Raw genomic sequence first — 15,038 nt, forward strand, 5'->3', positions numbered from 1 at the left:
ATTCTGATTTCTGAAGATCATGTGACACTGAAGACTGGAGAAATAATGCTGGAAATCACAGAAATAAAATAGATTTTAATGTATATTAAAATAAAAATAATGTTGTTTTACTTCATAATAATATTACACTTTTTTCCTGTATTTTTGATCAAATAAATGCAGTTTTGATGAGTAAACTCCTGTAAGAAAAAAATAAATAAAAATACATAAAACATAAAAAATCATTCTGATCCCAAACTCTGACCCGTGTGTGTGTGTGTGTGTGTGTGTGTAGCACTTATACACACTAATCCCCATAATAATAAAGATGCTAATTACTCATCTGAGAAGGAAACTATGTTGCATCATAATCAAAGGATGTGTGACGTACACTATTCTGTAAACTGAGCCAAAAAAAATTTCACTGATTTAGGGTAGAGTAAAAATATTTACTGTATTGCGCAAGTAAGTTCATACTTAGATATAATTTTATATGCTGTAGCTGACACAGAAAAGGTTTATTTCTTGCTGAATATTTTGTTACCCTTTTTAAAAGTATTTGTTTGTTTGTTACAAATGTTGTTTAATAATTGAATGTTTATTTGAGTATTGTATATGTTTAACAATTGCCAATAGTGACACCTACTGGTGAAAATATGTAGCATTGTACGTATGTAGGTCACGTGGTTTGATAAGCTGCATTGAGCACTGGGAAAGCACGAGGTGAACACGAACGGAGAAGTGTAAGATCGTAAGAAGTAAAAGATTAATAAGATTGTTTGTTAAGAAGATCTCTAATGTCTCCTGAATCCTGATTGGAAAGCACACGGTATGTTTGTTTGTGTTTTGGTTAATTTTGTGTATAATTTAAGGTATTTTGTGTATTAGTATGTTTAAGCCATATGATTAATCTACAATGTAATGTAAAATGACTTCATCACAAATGTAATTGCAATTTTATTTTTTATTCTTTAGTTTTTCACGGTTCTCAGATGTTTGTGATGACAAGGGGACAGACATTAAAACTGAAAATCTGAATCTGAAGGCATCAGTTGAAGCGTGTTTATTTTCTAATCACGGAGAAAAACTTCAGGAGCCGTTATAGTGAAAAACGTGCATTCACATCCTCTAAAGTGCAAGAATTCATCGTGAAAAATTAAGAGTTGCCAGGCCTCGTGGTGATCCAGTTGACCCGGTGGAAAATAGCAGCCGTCAGTGGAGGTGAAGATGTCGTCATTCAAGGGAGCAACGCGATTTCGTCGTATTGAAACTCCATCTTGCTTTTCGCGTGACTGAATTCCTTTCAGTGGAGAAGAGCAGCGCAAGAAGTCATTTTGCAGTGACAACCGATAGCCACAAGGCGGCGACATTGCAAAGTTTGGACAATTCAGTCATCAATAAGAGTTGATACCCTTGGATTTGGAGGTCAGATTGAATTTTTTCAGCTTGAAAAATTAATTTCTTGGTTGATGTTGCATTAACATTTATTATAATTGAAATTGTATGCAAATGGTTGAAAAAAGTTTTTGCATTTAATACTTTTCTGAATTGAGATTAATGTGTAACTTGTTTAATAATTGACATTGTACAATTTCAATGTGTTAGTACAGCTGGCTATTAGAGTTTAAGGCTGAATAATTTTGTGGTTTAAACCAAGTTACCAACATGGATGTAAATAGATCAGACAGTGTCTTAGACCAAGTCATTCAAGGTCTTGAAGATGAAAAAGCGCAATTAGAGGGGAAAATTAGAAACTGAAATTGATGTCTCAGAAAGACAAAAATATGAAGAACGCCTTGCAGAAATTAATGCAGATTTGCAAGCTAATAAGACAAAACTTCAAGGGTCATCATCACAAGTTGAGCAAGAAGTTAGGCGTTCAGAAAGAGAAAGACGTCCAACAGAAAAAATGCTTGAGTTAAGACGTGATGAGTTAGCAAAAAGAGAAAGGAAGTTTATGTTCACATACTTAAACTTTAAAGCTGAAGCTCAGTTTATCAGATCTAAACTGAAAGAACAATGCTCTAAAACCGATTTAGGTGATATGATAGTGACTGCAGAAAAACGTGAAGCAGAGTTAAAACAAACCTATGAGAGTATTCGTGCAATGAACGTCCCATCTCAAGATATAAGAAGGAAAATGGATAGCTGCACTTCAGTAACTAGTGAAGTAACTGTACTGTTGAAAAGACGTTGCGCAGAAGTTGACACTAAAGAGTTTGATGCGGAGGCTGTAAAAGAAACACTCCTCCAGTTACTGCAAAGAGATGACGCCAAGTCAATTTATGGATCAACTGTGTCGAGAGCTGAAAAAGAAAGTCAGCAGGGAAGTCATATGTCAATAAAAAGAGCGGAAGCAGCGGCACGCTTAGCTGCAAAACGTGCTGAACTAAATCGAGAAAAAGAAATCTCAGCTCAAAGAAAAGAGGTGCTAGCCCAACAAGAGAGGTTAAAAATGCTGGAGGAACAAAGGGATCTTGAAGTCATGGAAGCTGAATATAGTGTGTACGCAGAAGAGGAATCAAGATTGAACGCTGAAATAAGAGAAACAAACGAAAAATGTGCTTTGCCTCCATGTCAGCATCCGCTGCAACACAATAGCCATTCATGCACCAAGGTTTCAACCTTTCAACCTTTAGCTCAACCGTGCTCTGAAAATAAGCTAGAGACTAAAGTAGATGAGGTTGTATTAGTGAAAGCACTAACAGAATCTCTGGCAATGACCAAACTTCCAGCTCCAGAGCCATTCACCTTTACAGGTGACCCACTCAAGTTCATTGAATGGCGCACTTGTTTTAAAGCTTTAATTGAAACAAACTGCACAACTTCAGCACATAGGCTCTTCTATCTAAAAAAGTACATAAGTGGAGATGCTCTTAGTGTACTAGAGGGAACATTTTATAGGAGTGATGAAGATGCATACACGCAAGCTTGGGATGCCCTGAATAAACGCTATGGACACCCTTTTGTAGTTCAAAGAGCATTTAGGACAAAGTTGAGTAACTGGCCAAAAATAGGACCTAAAGAATCACTGAAATTGAGGGAGTTTAGTGATTTCCTTATCTCCTGTAAAAATGCAATGCCTCATGTACATGGTTTGGGAGTTTTGGACGATTGTGAAGAGAACCAGAAATTGCTTCAGAAACTTCCTGACTTTATAACAACTCGCTGGAATAGGCATGTCAGTAAAGCACTCGATGATGAAAAGCCATACCCAAGTTTCGCTGAGTTTTCAGACTTTGTGGCAGAAGAGGCACGTATTGCATGTAATCCTGTTTCCTCTCTACATGCTTTAAAGCATGCAGATGAAAGGTTAGGAAAGGAGCAAAAACGTTTCAAAGCCAGTGCTCTGATGCAAAATGTTAAACCCATTGCAAAGAACTTTAATGCATTGGAAAGAGAAACCAGTACCAAACTCAACCCTTCTGCTACTCGAGATAAAAGACAACTAGAATGTATCTGCTGTCAGCAAAATCACTTCATATACAAATGTGAAAAGTTTGCGGCAATGCCTCTTGAGGAGAAGAAAAGGTTTGTCATCAACAACAAGATGTGCTTTGGTTGTCTGAGAGTCGGCCATATCTCCAAAAACTGTAGAAAGCGAGCAACTTGCAACATCTGCAGGCAAAGTCATCCCTCTCCACTTCATGAAGAACGTTTACAAGGAGGAAAACCAGAAGCTTCATCTGACGAAAGGGCTTCCATTAGCTTATGTAGTGTGGGAATGGACAACTATAATCGCACTTCAATGATAGTTCCAGTATGGCTCTCTTGTGCAACAAAGGACAGCCCAGAAATTCTAGCCTACGCATTGCTGGACACGCAGAGCAGTAATACATTCATCAATCAGGACATCTGCGACAAACTTCAAGTACACACAGAACCTGTGAAATTAAAGCTGTCCACAATGACTGATCGAGCTACGATAGAGGATTGTCAGAGAGTAGATGGGCTAAGAGTGAGAGACTATAGTTTGCAAGAGTACATTGAGTTGCCACCAGTTTACACTCAAGACTACATTCCCTTGGAACGAGATAGCATTCCTACTTGCAAAAAAGCTCAGAAATGGACCCACCTGCTCAGTGTTGCAGACAAAATGCCAGATCTATTGGATTGTCCTGTAGGGCTTCTAATTGGCTATGATTGTCCAAGAGCTCTAAAGCCAACCCAAGTGATATCAGGGAATGATAACGAGCCATACGCAGTCAAAACAGACTTAGGCTGGAGTATAGTGGGATCCATAGCTCCCAATAGTTGCTCTAGAGATGTAACCGGGTTCTGTCATCGCATATCGGTGAAGGAACTCCCAGCTATAACACCTGCCTCTATAATCAGGACATTAAAAGCTGACTTCCGGGATACAGATTCAAAAGAGAGGACAATATCTCAGGAGGACATTCAATTTCTTCAACAGTTGGATGAAAGGGTTCAACACAACAGAGAAGGACATGTGGAAATGCCCTTACCTTTCAGAAAGCGTCCTCAGTTGCCGAACAATAAGAAGCTTGCTGTGGTTCGTTTGAGATATTTGAAAAGGAAAATGGAGAGAAGTCCTAAGTACAGAAAGGACTATGTGAGATTTATGGACAGTGTCTTTAGAGATGGAGATGCTGAAGAAGCAACTACCACTGGAAAAGAAGACAGTACATGGTACATCCCACACCATGGGGTGTACCACCCAAGAAAACCAGAGAAAATAAGAGTGGTATTTGATTGCTCAGCCAAATTTGAAGGCACATCTCTAAATGACCACTTACTCACAGGGCCAGACTTAACAAATACTCTGACTGGAGTGCTGTGTAGATTTCGTGAGCATCAGATTGCTATTGTTTGCGATGTGGAGAAGATGTTCCATCGCTTTCATGTCAATCTAGATGATCGTGATTTCCTGAGATTCCTATGGTGGGAAGAAGGGAACACTGAAAAGGAACCCAAGGAATATTGCATGCGAGTTCACATTTTTGGAGCAGCATCCTCTCCAGGGTGTGCGAACTATGGCATGAAATATCTAGCCAGCAAATATGAGAAGGACTACCCACTGGCAGCAAGCTTCATTCGCAAAAACTTCTATGTGGATGATGGTCTTGTCAGCATTGATTCCAATGAGAAAGCCAACAAGTTGATTAATGAAGCGAGAGATGTTTTGGCCAAAGGAAAACTGCGCTTACACAAGTTTGTGTCCAATAGCAGAGAAGTTTTGAATGCAATTCCAGAGAGTGAACGTGCCAGTGTAGTAAAGGATGTTGATCTGAACTACAATGAGCTTCCAATGCAGAGTGTACTGGGAGTAAAGTGGAACATAGAGACTGATAAATTCTCATTTAAAGTCGACCTTACTGAAAAGGCTGCTACTCGAAGGGGAATTCTATCAGTGGTTGCAAGTGTGTACGACCCATTAGGTTTTCTTGCTCCCTACGTCTTTGTTGGAAAAAGAGTGCTCCAAGAGATGTGTAAACGAGGAGTAGGATGGGATGAACCTCTTCCCTCTGATCTGAAGCCAAAGTGGGATACATGGCTCCATGACTTGGAAAATCTCCAAAGGATTCGAATACCAAGATGCTTCATTCCTGAAAATATGGGCAAAATCCAGAAAATTGAACTGCATCATTTTTCAGATGCCAGCAGTGAAGGTTATGGACAGTGTTCATATATCAGGACTGTTGCTGATGAGCAAGTGCATTGTGCGCTGGTCATGGGAAAGGCCAGAGTAGCCCCTACAAAGGTTTTCAGCATACCACGCCTTGAGCTCACTGCAGCCACAGTTTCAGCATCAGTAAGTCATCTTCTTAGAGAAGAGCTAGATCTGGAGATAAATGAAGAGTTTTTCTGGACGGATTCCCAGATAGTATTAGGGTATATCAAGAACGAAGCCAGACGCTTTCATGTTTTTGTGGCTAATCGTGTCCAGAAAATAAGAGACTCTACAGATCCAAAGCAGTGGTTCTATGTGGAAACCAATCAAAATCCAGCAGACTGTACATCTAGGGGTTCCAAGGTGGCAGACCTAATTGACTCAAGTTGGTTGAAAGGCCCAAAGTTTCTATGGGAAAAGGAAATTGTTACTCATAAAACTTCACCAAAGCTTCTTGTAGGTGACCCTGAGGTAAAAGTCCTGAAAACAGATGCCTGTGTAAGAGACAACTTTCTTGAAAGACTAACAAGATTCTCAGATTGGAATACAGCAATCAATGCTATAGCTAGAATCAAAAGACTTGTGAAAAGAGACAGATCAGGGTTCATTAGTGTAGAGGAGAGAGAGAAAGCAGCTCTTGTGCTCATCAAGGCAGCACAAAAAGAAGCCTTTGAAGAAGAACTGAAATGTCTCAGTCAAAACCCTGCTAAGTTACCGAAGAATAACAGGTTATACCAACTTGATCCTGTTCTCCAGAATGAACTGCTCAGGGTTGGAGGTCGGTTAAGAAAGTCTAACGCAGCATTGGAGTTGAAACATCCAATAATTCTTCCTAAGGAAGGCATTGTCACACAGCTGATACTTGACCATTGCCACAAGAAAATTCAACATCAAGGTCGAGGTCAAACCTTAAATGAGCTCAGATCCAGTGGATATTGGATAATGGGTGCAAGCAATGTAGTGGCCAAATACATAAAAAATTGTGTTACATGCAGAAAGCTGCGCAGACCAGTTGAAGAACAGCGCATGGCTGACCTTCCAGCTGACAGAGTAGAACCATCACCCCCATTCTTGTATTCTGGTATTGACTGTTTTGGCCCCTTCTACACGAAACAAGGTCGGAAAGAATTCAAACGATATGGTCTGTTGTTTACGTGCCTGAGCTCCAGGGCTGTACATTTAGAAATGTTAGAAGATCTCACTACTGATGCATTTCTGAATGCTTTAAGATGTTTCATAGCAATCAGAGGAGCCGTGCGACAGATCAGATCCGACCAAGGCACAAATTTCGTGGGGGCAAGGAATGAGCTGGAGAAAGGTTTGAAAGATCTAGACCAAGAGAGGATCTCTACCTATCTTGCAAGCAAACAGTGTGATTTCCTTATGAATGTTCCTGAAGCAAGCCACATGGGAGGTGTGTGGGAACGCCAGATAAGAACAGTAAGGAGTGTGATGAATGCTGTTCTGGCACAAGCTAAAGGAAGACTGGATGACACCTCATTAAGGACATTCTTCTACGAGGCAATGTTAATCGTGAATAATCGTCCGCTTGCCACTAACACAATAAATGACCCAGAGAGTCTTGAGCCCTTGACTCCTAACCATCTGCTTACGATGAAGACATCAGTGCCTCTGCCTCCTCCTGGCAAATTTATTCGTGAAGATCTGTACGCTAGGAAAAGGTGGAGAAGAGTGCAATACTTGTCAGAGCAGTTTTGGAGCAGGTGGCGTAAAGAATACCTGGCCAACTTAAGCCTCAGACAACAATGGCACAAACCTAGAAGAAATGTTCAAATTGGAGATGTAGTGATTGTCAAAGAGGACAATGTTCACAGAAATGAATGGAGGTTAGCTAGAGTTGTTGAGACAAGTGCAGATGATGATGGGCTTGTAAGAAAGGTTAAACTCCAAATGGGACAAAGTAAGTTAGGTAAAAAGGGTGAGAGATTGACACAAATAACTCTTTTGGAACGTCCAATTCAAAAAATAGTGGTAATAGTTGAGAACAATTCCTAGACTACGAGTATACACACAGTTGTCTTAACATACAGAGTAGTGTTGTTCAAAGAAAATGAAAATAACTCTTATGTTGAAAGTGTTGAAAGAAGAATGAAAGTTAACTGACAGCTTATAGGAAAATTACAGGCTTAATTGATTTCAGTTAAAAGGTAGTAATTTCATAAATCCTTGTAATTTTGGTGGCAGTGTAGCTGACACAGAAAAGGTTTATTTCTTGCTGAATATTTTGTTACCCTTTTTAAAAGTATTTGTTTGTTTGTTACAAATGTTGTTTAATAATTGAATGTTTATTTGAGTATTGTATATGTTTAACAATTGCCAATAGTGACACCTACTGGTGAAAATATGTAGCATTGTACGTATGTAGGTCACGTGGTTTGATAAGCTGCATTGAGCACTGGGAAAGCACGAGGTGAACACGAACGGAGAAGTGTAAGATCGTAAGAAGTAAAAGATTAATAAGATTGTTTGTTAAGAAGATCTCTAATGTCTCCTGAATCCTGATTGGAAAGCACACGGTATGTTTGTTTGTGTTTTGGTTAATTTTGTGTATAATTTAAGGTATTTTGTGTATTAGTATGTTTAAGCCATATGATTAATCTACAATGTAATGTAAAATGACTTCATCACAAATGTAATTGCAATTTTATTTTTTATTCTTTAGTTTTTCACGGTTCTCAGATGTTTGTGATGACAAGGGGACAGACATTAAAACTGAAAATCTGAATCTGAAGGCATCAGTTGAAGCGTGTTTATTTTCTAATCACGGAGAAAAACTTCAGGAGCCGTTATATATGCAATATTACCTTTTCTTTTCATCATCATCTTTAAGAGTTCATGATAATTTATGTTCAACTTCATTTCTCAGTTGATTAATCCATCCACAATTCATAAAACACAACACATGCAACTGAGGTACAAGAAGTATTGACCTCCAAAAGTCATTGAAATCATTTAAAAATCCCATGGACAGGTTAAAAAAAAGCATCAGGTCAAATATTCATTTATCACGAATTAACTGTTTCACAAACACTTCCTGCTCCGAAGTGCCGATTTGAATCAACGGAGTCGCGAACAGGCTCCAAAGTGCCGATCTGAATCAACCGAGTCACGAACAGGCTCCAAAGTGCCGATTTGAATCAACGGAGTCGCGAACAGGCTCCAAAGTGCCGATCTGAATCAACCGAGTCACGAACAGGCTCCAAAGTGCCGATCTGAATCAACGGAGTCACGAACAGGCTCCGAAGTGCCGATCTGAATCAACGGAGTCGCGAACAGGCTCCGAAGTGCCGATCTGAATCAACGGAGTCGCGAACAGGCTCAGAAGTGCCGATCTGAATCAACAGAGTCGCGAACAGGCTCCGAAGTGCCGATCTGAATCAACGGAGTCGCGAACAGGCTCAGAAGTGCCGATCTGAATCAACAGAGTCGCGAACAGGCTCCGAAGTGCCGATCTGAATCAACAGAGTCGCGAAAAGGCTTCGAAGTGCCGATCTGAATCAAACGAGTCGCGAACATGCTTCGAAGTGCCGATGTGAATCAACCGAGTCGCTAACAGGCTCCGAAGTCCCGATTTGAAAACTTCGAGCAAAGAATTTAAAAAATACATTAATTTTAACATAGTAAAAATAATTAAGAATGGTCTTTCTCTATATTATATTAACAGCCTAACTTTTAACGAGCAATGCACCATAAGATCACATTTAAACTATAAAAAACACTATGTATTATTATTTCAGCCTATATTAATAACCTCTTTGTATAAAAACAGAATACATATCTTACCAAATTCATTCAACACGTTATTAAATCATAATTAGTTTTTAAACACTGACAGGAACTTTCAGAGCTGATTTCAAAATGACTGCGTTTATAAAACAACTCTATGAAAGACTCAGATCACGTATCTAAAAATAAATCGCTATAGTAAAAGAGAAATAATAAGAGGAGTGAAGTTTCCTACCGTTCTGCTGTGTTTGGTCATCACGCGCGTCTGCTGTCGACACGCGGCTATTGATAGTGATGCTACAGTCAAAAATCAGAAATAATTCAAACTTATCAAAATAAAATATATAAAATAACGGTTTCTATTTTAATATCCTTTAAAATATCATTTATTTCTGTGATGTGCAGCTGTATTTTCAGCATCATTCCTCCAGTCTTCAGTGTCACATGATCTTCAGAAATCATGAAAATATGATGATTTATTATTAGGATTATTAATAGTTGTGCTACCAAATATTATTTTGGAATCTTTGATACTTCTTTCAGGATTCTTCGATGTATAACATTTTTTAATGAACAGCGTTTATTCAAAATATAAATCTCTTCTAACAATATTAATCTTTGATATCACTTCTTATCAATTTAACACATCCTGAATAAAAGATTTTAAAATCTAATAAAGAATACAATTTCTTGTAAAAAAAAAAAGGATAAAAATTTACTGACCCCAAACCATTGAACTGTAGTGAAAATTGTTAGAAAATATTTATATTTTAAATAAATGCTCTTCTTTTTAACTTATTATTCATCAAAGAATCCTGAAAAAGTATTACAGCTTCTAAAATAATATTTATCATAAAAACTGTTGATAATTCTAATAATAAATCATCATATTATTCAGATTTCTGAAGATCATGTGACACTGAAGACTGGAGGAATGATGCCGAAAATACAGCTGCACATCACATGAATAAATTACACTTTCATGTATATTAAAAAAGAAAAAGATTAATAATATTTCACAATATTACACGTTTTCCAGTATTTTTTATCAAATAAATGCTGTCTTGATGAGTAAAATAAATTCCTGTAAAAAAACATTAAAAATCATTCTGATCCCAAACTCTGACCGGTAGTGTGTGTGTGTGTGTGTGTGTGTGTGTATAAGCCCACTAACACATAGGCAAGGCAAGGCAAGTTTATTTATATAGCACATTTCATACACAATGGTAATTCAAAGTGCTTTACATAAAAGAAAGTAAAATGATCATAAAGAAAAATTATAACAAAAATAAAACAAGCAATTTTAAAACTTTTAAAATGACTAAAAAATTTACTTAATTACAATGAATTTAAAAACAGTTACAAAAATATTTTACATTAAAAAAAAAACAGTGAAAATATAGTGCAATCAGTTCGGACATTGCACAGTGCTCATTCAATAAATGCACAGCTAAACAGATGAGTTTTGAGCCTAGATTTAAATGTGACTAGTGTTTTAGCACATCTGATCTCTTCTGGAATTTACCTGGATTATTTTAATTTAAGCTGTTTTGTAATTAATTCATTTATTTTATTGATTTGATTAACTATAATTTGCTTAAACATTATTATTTTGTATTTTTGTCTGTCTGATTGAATGCTTGTTAAAAAATAAATCAGACGTTACTCAACAGTTACTCAGTATTTGACTTTTTTCACCAAACACTTTTTTACTCTTACTCAAGTAATTATTTGGATGACTACTTTTAACTTTTACTTGAGTCATATTATTCTGAAGTAAAAGTACTTTTACTTGAGTACAATTTTTGGCTACTCTACCCACCTCTGTTTCTCACCTTCAGCCCAGTTGAGCGTTTTGTAAATTTCTCTGCCTTGACCGCCTATCCACGTACCCAGCCAGCCGGCTTGCTGCTTTGCAGTTAGTTCGGATAGTGCTCCATCAAAAACAAACGTGACATGGCTCCGAAAACGGTCGAATTCCTGGTATAAATCTGCAGCCTCCCAGTCAGTCTTTGGGTGCTCAAATTGTGGGGAAGCCATGTTACACTTCTGACACCATGTAAGACACTGGAGACAATAAAGACAGCGAGTGTAACTGCACGATAGTTGATTTTACTGCAGAGCACGGAACGGCAACTCAAGCTGATCTGTACAAAAATCGCAGGCGCCGACAACGTAACAGCGCGCTCTAGTGGCAACACAATACATTACAATTACATTTTCTTTTCATCATCATCTTTAAGAGTTCATGATCATTTCTGTTCAACTTTATTTCTCAGTTAATAAATCTGAATCAACAGAGTCGCGAACATGCTCCGAATTCCCGATCTGAATCAAAATCAACAATATATCCTAAAAGAGTTCTATTTTTTTTTACAAAAACAATAAATTTTACTGACCACAAACTTTTGAACTCTAGTGTTTATTGTTAGAAAAGTCTTCTATTTTAAATAAATGCTCTTCTTTTTAACTTTTCATTCATCAAAGAATCCTGAAAGAAGTATCACTGTTTCAGCAGCACAACTCTGATAATAAATCATCATTTAATATTATTCTGATTTCTGAAGATCATGTGACACTGAAGACTGGAGAAATGATGCTGGAAATCACAGAAATAAAATAGATTTTAATGTATATTAAAATATTGTTGTTTTACTTCATAATAATATTTCACTTTTTTCCTGTATTTTTGATCAAATAAATGCAGTTTTGATGAGTAAACTCCTATAAGAAAAAAATAAATAAAAATACATAAAACATAAAAAATCATTCTGATCCAAAACTCTGACCCGTGTGTGTGTGTGTGTGTGTGTGTGTGTGTGTGTGTGTGTGTAGCACTTATACACACTAATCCCCATAATAATAAAGATGCTAAATACTCATCTGAGGAGGAAACTATGTTGCATCATAATCAAAGGATGTGTGACGTACACTATTCTGTAAACTGAGCCAAAAAAAAATTCACTGATTTAGGGTAGAGTAAAAATATTTACTGTATTGCGCAAGTAAGTTCATACTTAGATATAATTTTATATGCAATATTACCTTTTCTTTTCATCATCATCTTTAAGAGTTCATGATAATTTATATTCAACTTCATTTCTCAGTTGATTAATCCATCCACAAGTCATAAAACACAACACATGCAACTGAGGTACAAGAAGTATTGACATCCAAAAGTCATTGAAATCATTTAAAAATCCCATGGACAAGTTTAAAAAAAATCATCAGGTCAAATATTCATTTATCACGAATTAACTGTTTCACAAACACTTCCTGCTCCGGAGTGCCAATTTGAATCAACCGAGTCGCGAACAGGCTCCGAAGTGCCGATCTGAATCAACGGAGTCGCGAACAGGCTCCGAAGTACCGATCTGAATCAACCGAGTCGCGAACAGGCTCCAAAGTGCCGATCTGAAGCAACGGAGTCACGAACAGGCTCCGAAGTGCCGATCTGAAGCACCGGAGTCGCGAACAGGCTCCGAAGTGCCGATCTGAATCAACGGAGTCGCGAACAGGCTCCGAAGTGCCGATCTGAATCAACGGAGTCGCGAACAGGCTCAGAAGTGCCGATCTGAATCAACCGAGTCGCGAACAGGCTCCGAAGTGCCGATCTGAATCAACGGAGTCGCGAACAGGCTCCGAAGTGCCGATCTGAATCAACCGAGTCGCGAACAGGCTCCGAAGTGCCGATCTGAATCAACCGAGTCGCGAACAGGCTCCGAAGTGCCGATCTGAATCAACGGAGTCGCGAACAGGCTCCGAAGTGCCGATCTGAATCAACAGAGTCGCGAACAGGCTCCGAAGTGCCGATCTGAATCAACCGAGTCGCGAAAAGGCTCCGAAGTGCCGATCTGAATCAAACGAGTCCCGAACATGCTTCGAAGTGCCGATGTGAATCAACCGAGTCGCTAACAGGCTCCGAAGTCCCGATTTGAAAACTTCGACCAAAGAATGAAAAAAATACATTTATTTTAACATAGTAAAAATAATTAAGAATGGTCTTTCTCTATATTATATTAACAGCCTAACTTTTAACGAGCAATGCACCATAAAATCACATTTAAACTATAAAAAACACTATGTATTATTATTTCAGCCTATATTAATAACCTCTTTGTATAAAAACAGAATACATCTCTTACCAAATTCATTCAACACGTTATTAAATCATAATTAGTTTTTAAACACTGACAGGAGCTTTCACAACTGATTTCAAAATTACTGCGTTTATAAAACAACTCTATGAAAGACTCAGATCACGTATCTAAAAATAAATCGCTATAGTAAAAGAGAAATAATAAGAGGAGTGAAGTTTCCTACCGTTCTGCTGTGTTTGGTCATCACGCGCGTCTGCTGTCGACACGTGGCTATTGATAGTGATGCTACAGTCAAAAATCAGAAATAATTCAAACTTATCAAAATAAAATATATAAAATAACGGTTTCTATTTTAATATCCTTTAAAATATCATTTATTTCTGTGATGTGCAGCTGTATTTTCAGCATCATTCCTCCAGTCTTCAGTGTCACATGATCTTCAGAAATCATGAAAATATGATGATTTATTATTAGGATTATTAATAGTTGTGCTACCAAATATTATTTTGGAATCTGTGATACTTCTTTCAGGATTCTTCGATGTATAACATTTTTTAATGAACAGCGTTTATTCAAAATATAAATCTCTTCTAACAATATTAATCTTTGATATCACTTCTTATCAATTTAACACATCCTGAATAAAAGATTTTAAAATCTAATAAAGAATACAATTTCTTGTAAAAAAAAAAAAAAAAAGGATAAAAATTTACTGACCCCAAACCATTGAACTGTAGTGAAAATTGTTAGAAAATATTTATATTTTAAATAAATGCTCTTCTTTTTAACTTTTTATTCATCAAAGAATCCTGAAAAAAGTATTACAGCTTCCAAAATAATATTTATCAGAAAAACTGTTGATAATTCTAATAATAAATCATTATATTATTCAGATTTCTGAAGATCATGTGACACTGAAGACTGGAGGAATGATGCCGAAAGCTGCACATCACATGAATAAATTACACTTTCATGTATATTAAAAAAGAAAAAAATTAATAATATTTCACAATATTACTCGTTTTCCAGTATTTTTGATCAAATAAATGCTGTCTTGATGAGTAAAATAAATTCCTGTAAAAAAACATTAAAAATCATTCTGATCCCAAACTCTGACCGGTAGTGTGTGTGTGTGTGTGTGTGTGTGTGTGTGTATAAGCCCACTAACACATAGGCAAGGCAAGGCAAGTTTATTTATATAGCACATTTCATACACAATGGTAATTCATAGTGCTTTACATAAAAGAAAGTAAAATAATCATAAAGAAAAATTATAACAAAAATAAAACAAGCAATTTTAAAACTTTTAAAATGACTAAAAAAATTTACTTAATTACAATGAATTGAAAAACAGTTACAAAAATATTTTACATTAAAAAAAAACAGTGAAAATATAGTGCAATCAGTTCGGACATTGCACAGTGCTCATTCAATAAATGCACAGCTAAACAGATGAGTTTTGAGTCTAGATTTAAATGTGACTAGTGTTTTAGCACATCTGATCTCTTCTGGAATTTACCTGGATTATTTTAATTTAAGCTGTTTTGTAATTAATTCATTTATTTTATTGATTTGGTTAA

The 15,038-nt window shown here is 36.8% G+C and overlaps 1 protein-coding gene and 1 long non-coding RNA gene across 2 annotated transcripts; both read left to right on the forward strand.

Annotated features, from left to right (window-relative positions):
• The first annotated feature begins 483 nt into the window (after window positions 1–483).
• LOC113048866 (uncharacterized) lies at window positions 484–1,021 on the forward strand. The gene is made up of 2 exons (XR_003276545.1): window positions 484–808; window positions 955–1,021. It is a non-coding gene; the product is annotated as an uncharacterized LOC113048866 (long non-coding RNA).
• A 707-nt stretch (window positions 1,022–1,728) lies between these two features.
• LOC113048859 (uncharacterized) lies at window positions 1,729–8,361 on the forward strand. The gene is made up of 2 exons (XM_026210767.1): window positions 1,729–8,148; window positions 8,295–8,361. Exon 1 carries the CDS (start codon window positions 1,889–1,891, stop codon window positions 7,625–7,627), a length of 5,739 nt encoding a protein of 1,912 aa, XP_026066552.1. The 5' UTR covers window positions 1,729–1,888; the 3' UTR covers window positions 7,628–8,148; window positions 8,295–8,361.
• The last annotated feature ends 6,677 nt before the right edge of the window (window positions 8,362–15,038 follow it).

This window comes from Carassius auratus, chromosome 3 (genome assembly GCF_003368295.1).
Source record: "Carassius auratus strain Wakin chromosome 3, ASM336829v1, whole genome shotgun sequence".
NCBI lineage: Eukaryota > Metazoa > Chordata > Actinopteri > Cypriniformes > Cyprinidae > Carassius > Carassius auratus.